This window comes from Sinocyclocheilus rhinocerous, unplaced genomic scaffold (genome assembly GCF_001515625.1).
Source record: "Sinocyclocheilus rhinocerous isolate Xijiao unplaced genomic scaffold, SAMN03320098_v1.1 scaffold2529, whole genome shotgun sequence".
NCBI classification, from domain to species: domain Eukaryota; kingdom Metazoa; phylum Chordata; class Actinopteri; order Cypriniformes; family Cyprinidae; genus Sinocyclocheilus; species Sinocyclocheilus rhinocerous.
Window position 1 is genome coordinate 284045 of NW_015658742.1, and position 16316 is coordinate 300360.

General features: G+C 37.4%; 1 protein-coding gene across 1 annotated transcript in view; it reads right to left on the reverse strand.

Moving 5' to 3' along the window:
• slc49a4 (solute carrier family 49 member 4) overlaps positions 1-16316 on the reverse strand; it is a 40533-nt gene that overhangs the window by 10347 nt on the left and 13870 nt on the right. The window contains exons 5-8 of the mRNA XM_016531365.1: positions 13814-13922; positions 8000-8067; positions 3307-3434; positions 610-792 (exon numbers count right to left, since the gene is read on the reverse strand). Coding sequence (XP_016386851.1) covers positions 610-792; positions 3307-3434; positions 8000-8067; positions 13814-13922 — 488 coding nt within the window. The remainder of the gene's footprint in view (positions 1-609; positions 793-3306; positions 3435-7999; positions 8068-13813; positions 13923-16316) is intronic.

Here is a 16316-nt window from a genome sequence, read left to right on the forward strand (position 1 = left end):
TGAGTGAGTGAGTGAGTGAGTGAGTGAGAGAGTTTTGTTTTGTGTTTTGTTTTTTGTTGTGTGTTTTGTTTTGAAATGTGAGTTTTCCTGGACAGGTTTTGGGAGATTTCACTTATTCGCAACATAGAACATCATTACTAATTAATAATTATTGAAATCATATGTGTAACTTATGTGTGTATATATATATATATATATGTTATGCATGTGTTATGTAGGCACATTAAAACGTTTAATGTGTTTTTGAATGGAAAACACATACAGTTTTGTCCACCAACAGCAAGAGCTAGAATTAAAACCATCACAGACTTCCTGTCAATCCAATGACACCTGTCAGAAGTGACTCATGAATAATCAGCATGAAGCTACTATTTACACTGCAAGATAGGGCAGACAAGTCAATCTCCCTGCACATTTTTCATGTGAACATCCCTACACTGAAAGTTAATCATCATTCAGAAGGACAATGCCATTGGGACAATGACATTGTCCTAAGTGTAAGTCCATATCTCTTCCATGTGTTCCTGTTTGTTTAGGCTGAGGGAAAATCTTAAGTTTTCTTTGCTGTAAACCCTGCCCTGCCTGTCAAGAGTTAAAATATCAAGGTACCTGTAATGTAAAAGGTGAGGCAAAACAGCAAAAGTCCAGTGAAGAGGTTGCTGAGGAAGGTGACCACTCCGCAGGTGATGCCCTCAGGAACAGGGTAAACCGTCTCAATGAACAGCTCCAAGAAGATGGGCACACTACTGTTGATGAAGATACCCACCAGGATGCAGGAGGTGTAGAGAGTGGCTAAAGGAGCAGAGAGAGAGAGAGTGGGCTATATCTCAAATACATTTCTAGAATACTTCCTTTACACAGAAAAAGAAAGACAACCTTGCAAATGAATATTTGAGGGGAAAAAGCTTTCTAACTCAATATTCCTGTGCTGGCAAACCCTATTTCAGCAGATATTACTCTAATCGACTATCAAAACACTGTTACACCTCATTCTCAAGTAATGATTATTATGAGCTAAGTTGGTACTACAAAAACCTTTCTTTTTATCTTAGCACAGCTCAGAGTTTAATGAAGTGTGGAAATTGCATTTTTAATTTTTTGCAAATGTTGGAAAGACAATGTTTTTCAGTATTAAATACACTTTCATTTCCAAAATTCAATTTCATTTCAAAAATTGGCAAAAAGAAACTTTAGAAACTCATGAGTCTATTGTCATTTGAAATTATGAGAAGCTGTTCCATGTTTGAATGTGCAGTTCTGTTTTAACAGAACATCGCAAACTGGTTCTAACCAGGGCAGAGAGATAAATGGACAGTCCAATGCACAACAAGAAGAGGACAAGCACATCAGAGTCTCCAGTTTGAGAAACAGATCACTCAGCTGTGTCATTGAAAGTACAGGGCAAACACTAGTTTCAAAAATGGGCTAAAAAAATAAAAGTCTGTACAGTAAATGATAAGAAAACAGTATTGTAGATGAATGACTTAACATTTGAGGTGTTGGGTTCTTATGTGAACATGACTTTAAAACCTATGAAAAATGTTGCATTAAAACATCACCTAAAATACTGTAATTATTTAAAAATAGTCATTTGAAACATTATAAATTGCTTTAATGACTAGTGTTCAAAAGTTTAGGTTCAGTAACATTTTTTTATATTTTGTTTTGTTGTCTCTTATTCTCACCAAGGCTGCATTTATTTGATCAAAAATACAGTAAAAACAGTAAAATAGTATGACTATTTAAAATAATTATTTTATTTTAGCATATTTCAAAATGTAACTTATTCCAGTGATGGCAAAGCTGAATTTTCAGCATCATTACTCCAGTCTTCAGTGTCTCATGATCCTTCAGAAATCATTCTAATATGCTGATTTGCGGCTCAAGAATTTCTTATTATAATTTCATAAAATTTTTATGTTGATAACAGTTCAATATTAATATTTCCATTTTTGTGTATACCATGATACATTTTTCAGGATTCTTTGATGAGTATAAAGTTCAAAAGAACAGCATTTATAAGAAAAAGAAATCTTTTGAAACATAAATGTCTTAACTGTCACTTTTAATCAATTTAATGTATCCGTGCTGAATAAAAATATTAAGTGTTAGTTCCCTCATTTAAAAAGTAGTGTAATTTTTTTTTTTACCAATTTAATGCAACCATAGTGAATAGTGAACAGCATCAAATGCTTTCAAAAATATAAAAAGTTCATAATGATTCCCAACTTTTAAATGTAATTTAGTTCTAAACACAAATCCAGAAAAATGTCTTCCATATATGTGTTAATCATGGTATAAGTGAAAGAACTAACAAAGGCACCAAACAGTCAAGGTAGTAATGTGGCCACAATGTCAATCACTGTCAATTATTCCTTACATAATGTTGTATAATGAATATTATTATTTGAATAATATTCACAACATTCAGATACAAGACAAATCTATTTCAAACTGCACTGCAACCCACTGAAATGAAGCAATAAAGCATGAAGACACTTTACGTGTGTCGTAGCAACACTTGCACTGCGGTTACATTTACAATCAAATGGGTTTATTCAAGCATGCATTGTTGCTTCTAAGCAACAGCATGTCTTGTTGAAAGTCATTCAGAGAAATCTTACAGGTCGCAGTGACTGGAAGAAAAGCAAAATTACCTCATCACTGTGGTAACACCCACATTTGGCTTGTGACGGGAGTTAATTTGATGTAAAGAAGGACTGGTATCCATGTGGTAACTATAGTATAAGTGAAGGAAATGACAATGGCCCTGTTAAATTAAATGGACATGGTAGGCGAAGGTCCACTGTCAATTATTCCTTGCATAATGATTCCAGCTAGAATAGGTTCTGATGAATTGATGTTGCCACAACATAGCCTTGTGTTCATTAGCATGAGAGATGAATTGCGAGAGGCATGGAAAGCCACGGATGGCAATGGGACACGTGTGTGCGATAAAATCTTGCCAGATGGAGTGATGGCCCATGAGTCTATGAGCTCTGTCTGCCAGGAATTCTGGGAGACTGCAGATAAAAAAAAAGTCAGGTGCCAACCATAAAATTATAATTGATGGTAATATTTGAGCTGGCTGATCTATAGGGCATATGTTTGTTTCAGGCTGGCTTCTCTAGAGCCCCACTCCCTTTTCCCTTCACTGATCTGGACTTAATGAGTTCCTCTGGCTCCCTCTCACCGATACAATTGCAGCTTGCCTATGCCAGCGCACGCCTACCAGACTCCCTGCGGGGCGACAGTTTTGTGGATGTGCACAAGGCAGAACATACTGCCCTTTTCAGCACAGTATACCTTTAGTGGAGGGCAGGTGAGTAAGCCTGGTCAGGCAGGGGAGAGTGAACCAGGTGGCCGCCAAGGATGCTCCGGCAAACATCAGCACCAAAATTAGCTTCAGCATTCCTCGAATATAGTCAGCAAACCTGAGGGCAAAAACAGAAAACAAAAGAAAGGAGGAGGAGGAGGAGGAGAGAGAAACTTGAATCTCGAGTCATAGCTCAAAGGTGACAGAACAAGACAAACAAATAAAATAAAACTACAGAGGAAGCAAATTTCAGGCAGGCACGGGTGAAACTTTTTCACAGATGTTATTTTTGGCACCCACGTCACAGAGACGCATGCGGAAAATCTTGTCCCTCAAAGACTTGCCTACTGGAGATGACTCAAAACAAATTCTCACAGTCTTGTATATTTGATCCGCACTAACTTTATCATTTCTGACAAAGTTCTCCACGCCGTTTCCTCTCATCAGACACATTTTAGCACCTCTAACAGGATGGAGATACATAGCAATATCTCTAGGGCATGTTCTTCATCACCTTTCTTCACAACAGAGATGAAAGCCATTATAAAAACACTTTATGGAGAAGTTAGCTGTTATTTGTTGTGTCGAGGTTGCAAGACTCATCATTAATGATGGCTTATGGGCTTTTAATGTATTTTAAAGTAATTATTCACCTCAAAATGAAAGTTCTGTCATCATTTACTCACCCTCATGTTAGTGAGTTTCTATATTTAGTGAACACTAATGGAGAAAGTTATCAAGTTATGAACAGTGCTGGGTAGTAAATGTATCAGACTACAGTTTTTCATTGATTGCATGATTATTCAACTGGTCGTATGACATGCAGATAAACAGGTATAATATTTCATATTTTTATTAATTTTTTAAATTTTGACTTTTGTCATTTAAAAAAATATTTTAATTTTACATTTTTATGATTTAATTAATTATTAGTTTTTCATTAACAAGCCCTCTTCATACTTTCACAAACCCCAGTTTGGGAAACTTTGACGTAATATAATATTTAATGCTCTTCATGTTTTAATAACAACAAATGTAATATATTTTATTTCTCTTTGTATTTTTATATCAATATGGTACAAGATTATCCTATTTAAATTAATGTGATAAACAAGTTAGGTCAAAAGTAATCTAAAAGTAATCAAAAAGTAGTCTGATTATATTACCTAAAAAGTGCAATGCAATGGATTACATTACTAACTACAATTTTTGTCATGTAATTAGGAATCAGTAATGGACTACAATTTGCACGTAATCTACCCAGCACTGGTCGTGAACACGAATGCTGACTAGAGGAAGTCAGGCTTCAAAAACGACGAAAAGCACCATAAAAGTATAATAAAAATGGTCCATATGACTTAAAAGTTAAATTTCAATTGTTCTAAAGCTAATTTGTTTTGTGTGAGGAAAAGACAGAAATGTACGTAAATATTTACAGATCTTCCATATATGGCAAGTCAAAAGGTTATATACACATATAAGATGTGTAGACTACTTTTTCAATACATTTATGATGTTTTTTGGGAGTTTGACAGCACAGATTCCATTCACATTTATTATACAGAAAACAGCGGTTAGAGCATTCTTCAAAATTTCCCCTTTTGTGTTCCATGAAAGAAGTCACATGGTTTGGAATACATGTCAAATGTTGGGACAACATATAAATAAACAACAGAAATTTAATTTTTGGGTGAACCATCCCTTTAAATTTTAAGCATGAACTTTTATCGGCTGTTGATCACACTTTCTTGACCCCACAAAGCCGGTGCCTTCTGCATTCAAAAAGCAATGTCACCCCTACCTCCCGACTGCTGTCTGACAATTAAAGTCTGGTGGTTTGTCAGGCATCCCAGTGTTTGCCCAACAGCTCAGCATACCTCACACCACAAACCATTAATTGACCTGCGGAGACAGCCTCTTATGATTCACCCGTCTTGTATAACTCCACCGTAACGGTGAACGAGGACTTGCGGCTATTATATCCGCCCCCGGAATCGCATCAATTAGAATGTGCAGCTATCATCCCTGCAGCTCAATTTTAATGCATCCATTTTTCTAAAGCATGGACTTGACCCAAAGGGCTGAGCTCTGCGGCGGAGAGCTGGTGGCGTATAATAACTCATGTTAATGCATTTGCTGCAAGATTCGTGGCACAGGGAGGGTGCTGGACCCCGTAACTCACAGGGGCCCATTAACGAGAGATCACTCGCCAAACGGCCACTAATAGGACCAGGCTGCTGTGGAGACTTAGTGGGGCATCTGTTGCTTCTCTCTGCAACCTGTCCCAAATGAACGGCCGAAGTGAGAAAAAGCAAAAAATACGTAAAAGTGCCAAAGCAACCGGCGGGGTGTGCATTCTTTAATCAGCTTTTTGAATCCCCATTCGGCTTGTAGCTCACAACTCATTTGAATAACACACACAACTAAGGCACATCACAGGTTTTCATTGATGTTTTAACCCTCTTTGTCCCTCCCTAGCTTAATGGCATTTCTAGTACCAACCCAAAATCCAACGCAGCAATATGACAATTGATTAAATGCAGAGTTTGCCTAATTAAAAGGTTTTCAAAATGCAGAACCTGGCTGTGCTGATTGGGGCCCTTCTGCAAACATTTAGTCATCAGGGACAGACAAATCTCTTGTTTTTTGCAAACAACAGTTTGCTCTTTCTCTCATCTCTACGCCAGTGTCTTAATCAGTCTGTGCGACGTGACCATTTCATTAGCATTTTCACCCACTGTTCATAACAAAAGCTGATTTTAATAAATTAGCAGGAAGAGAATAAATTAGCTTTGGGATCTGGGAGGATCCAAAACAGCCTGGAAAAAAAAGCCTAACAGAGACTAAATAAATGTCTTTCCAGCAGGAGCGTAGGAATGACCTGAAAAGTATGACACAAGTTTGACAACGGTTTATATGCCTAGTTGCCACAGATACACTCATATGAGACCATTTAAAAACGAAAAAAGAACCTTAGAAAGTTTCTAGTACTGTCAGCATTCTAGCATTTTTGTCATGAAACTTTAATAATTAGGCCTAAAACACTGTTGTGACAAGTAAAAATATATAAAAATGCATATTTTCTTCTGTAGTTCGTATCTTCTCTCCTCAGGAAGATTTTCTTTCTGTCAGTGGCCCGGCACACAAACTGTGCCTGGCATGGGTTATATCATGAATATGCATTATTTTATGTGACGTTTGCCCTAATTGATTTGCTGTAAAGTGGAAGTTGGTAGCCACTGTAGGATGACCACCTGCCATTCAGCCCACTCCTATAGTGATCTAGTGCTGGTCTCAAAAAAGTAATAACTTTAATAACTGTCTACATTTTTTCCTTTGCATGACTGTCAAACAAAACCAAAAAATATAAAGATTATCTCCCAAAAAAGTGTGGGAGACTAATTTGATTATTTATAACAGAAGGGCGACAGTGCAGGCATGTTCAAAACTACATATTTTTTAAACTGACTAGTTAGTGTGCTGCCTCAATGACTAGTTAGTCTTAAGTTAGCCTTGCATCATTGCACTGGATTGGGGTTGTCTTCCAGACACCGATCAGACACTTTTTCTTATGGCTTTCTTTTTTTTGACCTTATTAGTATAGGACAGTGTAGAGGAGACAGGAAGTGAAGTGGGAGAGAGAGGGGGGCGGGATCGGGAAAGGTCCTCGAGCGGGGATTCGAACTTGGGACGCCCGTAGCGCATCGTGAGAGTGACCACTCTGATTGGCTGTTCAGCTTAGTGAACGAATGCACAACTGGAAAAACAGAAGTGACGCAAACAAGCAAACATTTGATCGGCAAAAATCGGCACACAGAGGGCACACACTATCTGCATCTCATCAGGTGACGATTTTCATGAAATCTGTATGTGATGAGCGAGATTGGAGAGTTGTGGAGAGTTCATTCTTCTCACGAATTCGCAGAATGTACGTGCTCATTGTTTGTTGGTTGTAGTGTTTTCAGTATGTTCAAGCGCAACTTTTTGGCCCAGATGCAGGTAACAGTCTACTTTCATTGCCATTAGTTCTTTGATGTCGTTTGGACCCGTAAGGTGCGCTCACGCAGGATTTCTGCTTGTGTTGTAAAACAGAACGCAGAACATAACACAGTGATCTTGAGATGCTTTTTTTAAAAGTTGAAAACTATTTTTAACATCTTTCGAACCCACTGAGACACAACACACTGGCTATAGATGCCAGCGTGAATGCAGATCAACAATTAAAATATGTTCAATGATTTTGAACATAGTTCAATGATTTTTGATCAGAAATGTTTTGTTGAAGGTAGTCAATTTGTTACAAAAGCGATGCTTTGATGGCTGTAACTGCGGTGCTTAAAAGAGGATGAATTTAGAGAGATTTAGCATGCTGACAGTCCCAACAGTTATAACATGCAGTCAGCATGCTAAACGGCTCCCTAAGAAGTTTTAAAAAATCTCTAAATTCAGCCCCTTAAAAGCTCCACTGCTAAAAAACCCTCACAATTCGACTTTACTAAACTAAGCCAATAAAACTGAACCCTGGTTTCTTTGAGAAGGAAGGCATGCTGATGTGTGACTAATGTTTTAGGGTCTGCTGCTTTTGATTTTCACATCACTGGACAATACATGTAAAGCAAATGCTAACAAATGCTAATGTATGACAACACCACCATCATTTCTCATGCATGGGCCATTACTCACCTCGCCATGGCCACACCAAACACACAGCCTCCAACTATGGACCAGAACCCGATCCAGCCCGCGTCCACCTGTGAGAGCAGAGAAAGGTGTGATCAGCTGAGAATATTCGCTGCTTGTAATGCTGGACATCACTCATGGAGCAGCTAGATGGATAGTGAGCCAGGGGCATCTGCAGTGTCGATCAGAGAGAAGAATAAACTGCCAGACATCATGCTGTCCACGAACATGTCTATGATGAACAGTCTGGTTCAACAACAGACTTCATAAAACAGATGGTCTATATCAGGCATAGCTGAGGTCAACCACAGTATTGATAAGAGCAGGAAGAACAAAACAAGTTTCTCTCTGAGGACTAAATGAAATGCTGTTTAAACTTAGTATCTGTTTTTTGACACACACTGCTGTTCAAAAGTTTTGGGTTGGTAATTTATTTATAAAAAGTTTATGAAAGAGGTCTCATGCTCACCAAAGCTGCATTTATTTGATTAAAAATACAATTAGAAAATAATATTGAAAATGGAAAATAATACATGAAATATTACTACAATTTAAAACTAGATAAAAATGTTTGTTGAGACAAACTTTGAAGTTGGCTTGAGAAATCCAGGCCAGAATTTTTAAAAGTTTACAAAAGTTTTAAAAGTTTGACGGTTTTCAGTTTGAAATAGTTTTCAGTTTAAAATAGTTTAGATTAAAAGAAAAAAAGTCTGAATGTTTTGAAGGCAATACAGTCTATTAGAAAAACAGAGAGAAAAAACAGCGAAGTCGGTGAGATCCGCGAGCCGGGACTCGAACTCGGGACGCCCAAAGCACAACATGTTGGCACACTGCCCACGAGGCCATCGGTGACGACCTATTTTCATATATTCATATATCATATATCTTCATCATCACATGATCCTTTAGAAATCATTCTAATCTGCTGATTTGGTGCTCAAAAAAAACATTTCTTCATCTATTATCAGTGTTGAAAACAGTTGTGAAGCTATATATTTTTACAGAAACTGTTATACTTTTTTTTCAGAATTCTTTGATAGAATAGAAAGTTCAACAGAACAGCATTTATTCGAAATATAAATCTTTTGTAACATTATCAACTATTTTATAATGTCACTTTCGATCAATTTAATGCATCCTTGCTGAAAAATAAATAAGTCTTATGCTGACTTACTGATTTTATAGACAGACAGACAGACAGACCTCTTGTCCAGCCAGATCAGAGAAATTGAATAAACTGCTCTATAACATACCACATAAGTAGAAAAATAATTGTGGTTGGAAAAAGTAACAGCATCAGTCTTTGATTTGGCTGATTTGATAGCTAGCGATGCTAACAGAGTGATTAGAAAAGCTGGCTCTTTCTGGGCATCAGACTCGATTCTCTAGGGGTGGGGATGGCTGGCTAAGCTCTCCAGCACCAGGAAGGAACAACATCTTTTACTCACTGCACAGGAAAGCACCTTCAGCAAAACTCTGATCCAACAACAGAACATTTCCTTAAGGTCCTTCCAACCTGTGGCTATCAGGATGTACAACTGTACCCTGAGCTGAATCTCATTATGTCATTGGGTGGATTGTAATGTCAGAGAACCTTGGGCTCATGAATATTACTTCGCTCATTGTTAGATAATCTTCCTAGGCCAGAGTGTCACAGCACCTAATTAATATTCATGAATCATGCTAATTAATATTACAAATTTCATGTTGTTTTGGGATGCAGTAGAGCTTACCTCTGAGATGAAATGAAATATTAATTTAACATCAAGGCATTATCAAAAATCATTTAAAATTCATTCCATCCCTTTAAAATTGTCAATAACACACTAAGTTCAGTCTCGTAAAGTGTGATTTGTGTGACGCTCAATTTGTGCATAACTGAACATGTGACATTTATTTGACAGCTTCATACACAAACCCAAATTTTACTATTACTTTTACTATGTGTGGAGATTCAGCACTGCACATTTTCAGATTTAACCATCTACTTAACACTGTCAATGTTTCTCTCTGGACAAGCATATCCTCAATAACCGGCAGTAAGGCGCCGCTGCTCTGAGAATTTATATGGTCTGAGGATACATGTGCTGATTAAATGTTCTACTGCAGGGGTAAAAGACATCTTTATCTATTTGAAATAAACATCAAGTGCTAAAACACACAGTAAATCATAGTGCATAATCAGAATGTAATATATCATGTGCGAGCCAACAGAGGTAGACTACAAAATTTAAAGGGGGTCATATGATGCGATTTCAATTTTTCCTTTCTCTTTGGAGTGTTACAAGCTCTTGGTGCATAAAGAAGATCTGTAAAGTTGCAAAGACTAAAGTCTCAAATCCAAAGAGATATTCTTTATAAAAGTTCAGAGTCAGCCACACCTACCTAAAACGGCTCGTTCTAACACGCCCCCACATATCTACCTCACTATGTGGTAGGGCTGCGATTTATCGTGCAGCCCTATGTGGGAAGATTTGCATAACGCCGCACGCAAAAAGAAAGAAGGCGTAACTTTTATTCTCACTGTAGTATTGTTGAAACCGCATAAACACATTTCATTACACCAAATACACAAAATAATGTTATTTTTAGCAGCATCATATGACCCCTTTAATATCAACTGATGGTGATGTGTACTAAAAGTTTGGGGAGTGGGGGGTGGCAGAGATGTTTGGCCCCCTGGTTCCGGTGCCCCTGGATGTATTAATTGCTATTTCCATTCTGTGATTTATGTCTACTGCTGTAACATTGCTATTTCCCCAGGAAATGAAAGACGTATCATACACTGTGCTATTTCCTTTGGCAAAAAGTGTAACTCATGTGTGTCCAAACCATTATTTCAAATTCAAATTTTTCTGTCATGCAGCATAGTGCACTGGAATTGTTAGGACTCGGGACAAGGAGGAGAATGATACGGTGCATACCCCTATCAAAATTATGTTATATGCGGTCTATGCAGTTTAGGAAATGCTTTGGTCATCACTTGAGATCCAGTAGACTAATAACAACACTAAATCAATCTAAAACAACTAAATTATAAATCGATTCAATAGAAAATGTAGGGTTGGTAAGGCCCAACTAGGCACAATGCTAAATCCATCCCAAACAAACTAAAACATCATACATTATCTGGTGTCAGTATAAACTAATATCACACAAATCACATTCTTCTGGGAATGCTAACACTTTTTTCAGGTATTCTAGACCTCCTTGTTCACTAACATGTTTACACTGGAAACCTCACGGGCAAAAAACATGGCATCACTCACTGAAATGGGTTTTAAATCAGAAAACCACACTGTTACACCTATAGTTTTAATCAGGGCCAAAGAGTTCGGTACACACACACCACGAAATCAAGCCCTAGTTTTGAGCAGTTTGAGGCAGCTCTGATAAAAGAGTCATTTTTAATGTTTCTCAAACCCAGCAATGCACCTTCTGTTTGATGATTAGTTTCCAAGGTCAAAAGGTGTCTGTCTAATCAGTGCACAGCCATTGTGCGCAGGCTTAATGGCCATTCACCATTAATGAAGCAATTAGACAAGGCTGATTAATGTAGCGGAGGACCATGCACTTAAATTATGCTAATTATTGTTGTACAACTCTACATGCTTACTGCCTCAGGGTTCTACCGTTCCATTTGCAAATTACCGTGTGCGAATGTGAAAACGTATTTGTTGTTGACTTCTGACACTGATCAAAATGTAACTTAAATAAAAGCCTCTGAATATAAACTTTCTAAGACTTCTAACCTCATTTTCAAATTACATTTCACATGACAACTGGATGCTTTTCATTCCTTTCAATCAAAAACAACAGAGAAATCATTCAGAGTAAAAAGAAAATTGCTAACACTTTACAAAAAAGTCCCAATAGTCAATGGATTAGGTATCAAGAAAAAACAATGAACATTAGTTAGAATGTTATATAGAATACACAATGCCAGGTTTCCGAAGTGGTCCAGGCTGAATTGTTGAAGTTTAATACTTATGTTTGGGGTTTGGATCAAATCCCTAACCAGAATGTCTGAGAAATATCAATACACTGCTGTCTTGTGAGCACTTTTTATTTTACACAATGGGCTCCTAGAAATCTATATATAATTTCAGTTTGTCTGATAACACTTATTTCTCTTCAACCAAATTTAAATGACCAGGAAAAAAAGACCTTCTCAACAATAGTGAAATATTAAAATGGGAGAAGAAAATGCTTGCGGTGTACGCTTTCAATTGTTGTTAAAAAAAGAACCGAGACTTGAATGAGAAGACGGAAAATTCTAATTAGTCTCACAATGGCTTTGGCAGCAGATACATTTTGGGGAAAAAGGAAAAAGGCCTTCTACCTTCAACTTGCATGGTTTTCTTTCCAATACCAGTTCAAAGACCACCTAGTTTACCTGAAAAAGAAACTACAAGACTATCATCTTTGTCTCTGCAAGCCCGTAATTCAGCTGGGCCTAGAATGTAACATGATTGCTTTGGCCCAAAACTCTCACATTTCAGATGCTAATGTGAGGAGGCTGGGGAGAATCAGAAACTCTGAGGTGGAGAGCTCATCTCATTAAGCTGTGGTTGGCCCATCAAAGATGGAGTACTTTTGTGAGTATGCAAATAAAAGCGTCTTGAGCATGAATGTTTGATTAGATTCTGATGAGCTCTGTCTGGAGAGGGAAAGGATGGAGAGGGCTATCTTCATATGGATAGCTCTGGATTTTCAAAACTATAATTAGATGTTTTTAACAGCTTGTTTTGAAGTTCAAAGTCCACCCATTCAGGCCTGTCAGCTTTTTAATGAGAAAGTATAGAAAGGCAAACAGTTTTTCGGTCAGAGTTTCCAGTCAATACTTCAGTGTGTGTGTTTGTACTCCCAGGGTTAATTATGAGTCAATAACCATTTAATCCAGGGAAATTACATTTCATTTTAATCATAATTAAACTCATAGAAGGTGCAAATGATATGAACATCTGATAAATCCAACTCAGACACAAAGCATACTGAAACACATGGGTGAAAGTAATCAGGTCTTTCAATATTTGGATTAATTCATTACATCCAATTGTTTTATTAAACATTTAACCATCGAAGCATAAACTAGACATCATTCTTTTCTTGCTTTGGCCCATAACTCTCACATTTCAGATGCAAATGTGAGGAGGCTGGGGAGAATCAGAAACTCTGAGGTGGAGAGCTCATCTCATTAAGCTGTGGTTGGCCCATCAAAGATGGAGTACTTTTGTGAGTATGCAAATAAAAGCGTCTTGAGCATGAATGTTTGATTAGATTCTGATGAGCTCTGTCTGGAGAGGGAAAGGATGGAGAGGGCTATCTTCATATGGATAGCTCTGGATTTTCAAAACTATAATTAGATGTTTTTAACAGCTTGTTTTGAAGTTCAAAGTCCACCCATTCAGGCCTGTCAGCTTTTTAATGAGAAAGTATAGAAAGGCAAACAGTTTTTCGGTCAGAGTTTCCAGTCAATACTTCAGTGTGTGTGTTTGTACTCCCAGGGTTAATTATGAGTCAATAACCATTTAATCCAGGGAAATTACATTTCATTTTAATCATAATTAAACTCATAGAAGGTGCAAATGATATGAACATCTGATAAATCCAACTCAGACACAAAGCATACTGAAACACATGGGTGAAAGTAATCAGGTCTTTCAATATTTGGATTAATTCATTACATCCAATTGTTTTATTAAACATTTAACCATCGAAGCATAAACTAGACATCATTCTTTTCCTGAAAACCTTATAATTACCTATAATGTATCATCTAAATGGGCCCAGCATGGAACATGGAATATGTCTTACCTGGCTGACTTTAGCAGGTGTTAAAATCATGTCCAACACTCCGGCCCAGCCGGCAACAACCCCTGTGGGCACGGAGTAGGCGAGTGCTATCATCAGGAAACGCATGTTGCTGAAAAAGCAAAAGCAAAGATGAGGACTGATGAAAACTTTTCGCAATAGAACAGTATGAAAGCACTTTAAGGCACTAGGCTGCATTTTGACTGTGTATGAAGCCCATTTCTGAAAGAGTAACAGATCTTTCAGAGCTGTCATGAAACTGAACATCAATGCTTGTGCATCTCACAGACAGTCAAAGATTGTAGAGTTTCTTTCCTATACCTTAAAGCCTGTCATCACCAAACATTTATCCTACCTTGCAGCCCAGTGACAGAAAGATAAAAGTCTCCTGAATACAAAAAAATACATAAAACTGATAGCAAAAGCAGATATCAGGGAAGCATGCTAGGATAAAGACATGCCCAGAAGCGTAGCTTTGTCTTACATGGATTTAGCTTCCTCAACCAAATATGATTCTTAATAGGACACTGCACATTATCAAGCAAGGGGTCAATGTAATATTACAACTTTATTAGCATTACAACAAAATGACACAAATGCACCAGTGAACTTGAAATTTACATTCTAATCCATTTGCCATTTTAGTAAGAGTAAAACGGACTAAATGAATGAATATGACATGATAAAATATTGACTAAATTAAAAAAAACTATGATGAAAAAATTATTAGGGGTTATTTTTAATTATTGAGGTCCTGCAGCAAATGAAAAATTGCCTTTGAGAATATGCAAAGCTAACAGACAGCTTTCTTCAGGTAATATAGACCTTGATATCAAGAGTTTAGCCAAGCAGGAATTGTTTTGAACATCTAATTAAATCTAACTGACCCACTGGGCAAAGTTATGCATAATATCAGTATCTGCATGTTTTAATAAATCATATATCTGTAGGGCACAGCTGAAATACTTTTACTCTATAATAACATTATCTACGAGACTCTCTAACAAGCATTATTTGCCAACAAATCCTTCTTGAAGCTAAGCAACAACAAAGTTGCTATGCAGATACAACCATTAATACAAGCACAGTGCATGGTTTAGTGTACTGTCAATTTTGTGGTAATCCTGCCCTGATACAAAAATCCCTTGCTATGAGGGATGTTTTTTCTTCATGTATTAGCATTTTTATGAGCATCTATCCAGTCACAGGATTGCTGTAGTCAAGACTGAAACAGGTCGAGAATCCCTTCGTGGAATCAGTCTTTATGTGTGGCTTCTGGCAGGCCTCCAATCAATCCCAACCCAATTACAATCACCCACCCTTCTCACTCACTTCTCTACCTATTTTCCCACAAGTGTCCCAAACAGTGTCTCCCCAACTTACCCAAGAGGAAACGTTCCCCAAAAAAACAACAAAGCATCTGAAACCAATCACGAGGGCTCTCCAAAGACGCTTTGTTTATCTTTTGAAGCGGTGTGCTGTATGGAATTTACTTGTTGCAGTTTGGTTCTTGGCATCTGAGTTTCTCACACTTGATTTGATTGAAAGAAAGAAGTTGTTTGATTGTACCACCCTCCTCCAGCCCCAGATTTTTTGGAGCCATCAAGCCAGAAGTATCATCAGCTAAGTGCCATTTGTCCTTTGCCGGCTGTGATGGAATCTAATGCCCCAAGATTTTGCAAGATACGGCAATTTTTAGCACCAAATCCATCAATACTAATACTATTCTATCATCACTTTTACTGCAGTAATCTAACACTGCACATTGGTTCCCGTAAAGACATGATGATGCAACTGCACAGATTAGACTTTGCCAGGTTTCCAAAAATTTAGATTTAAGGAATTGGTTCCTTTAAAATTAATGAAATTTGAATTGAATTTGCAACACCCAAAAGGAGGCTGAACTGGAATTTGAATTGGACCTGTAGGAGGTAGAAAGTACATTCTGTGCAGTTCAATTCGGTTTAAATTATACTTCCTTTCAAAATTGCAAATGCAAATTGCAATTCTGGATCTTGTTTGTGAATTCATTTCAAATTCAGGAATTGCTTCAATGTTTTAATACTGTTTTGGATGCTTTGGATTTGGAAACTTCACACAAAAACAGTTGATTCTGGCTCTGTTGAGATTCTAAGAATGAAAGCTGCTTTAAAATGCAATTTTCTCAGAGAAAAGCAGTTATAATAATGTGACCAGGTGGCCAGGCAAAAATGCTAATTATAAGTTATAAGTTACAAATGAATCGGATATCAAATTAATGCACCCCTAGTTACTTGTAGAAATTTCGACTTCCGTGTCACACTACCCATAATTACCTCCAGGTATGAACCACTGGGTGTGAAGGAACTGCTACCATCTACATCCAGTCTATTAACAGGAAAGTGTGAAAGCCAAGCATGGTTTCAGTGAATTGTACAGTGGCCTTGAAGAGGGTAATCACAAAAAAAGGTGTTGACGGAGGACCCTTTCTCCCAATTGTACCCGTTTCATTAACCTCACAGCTGGG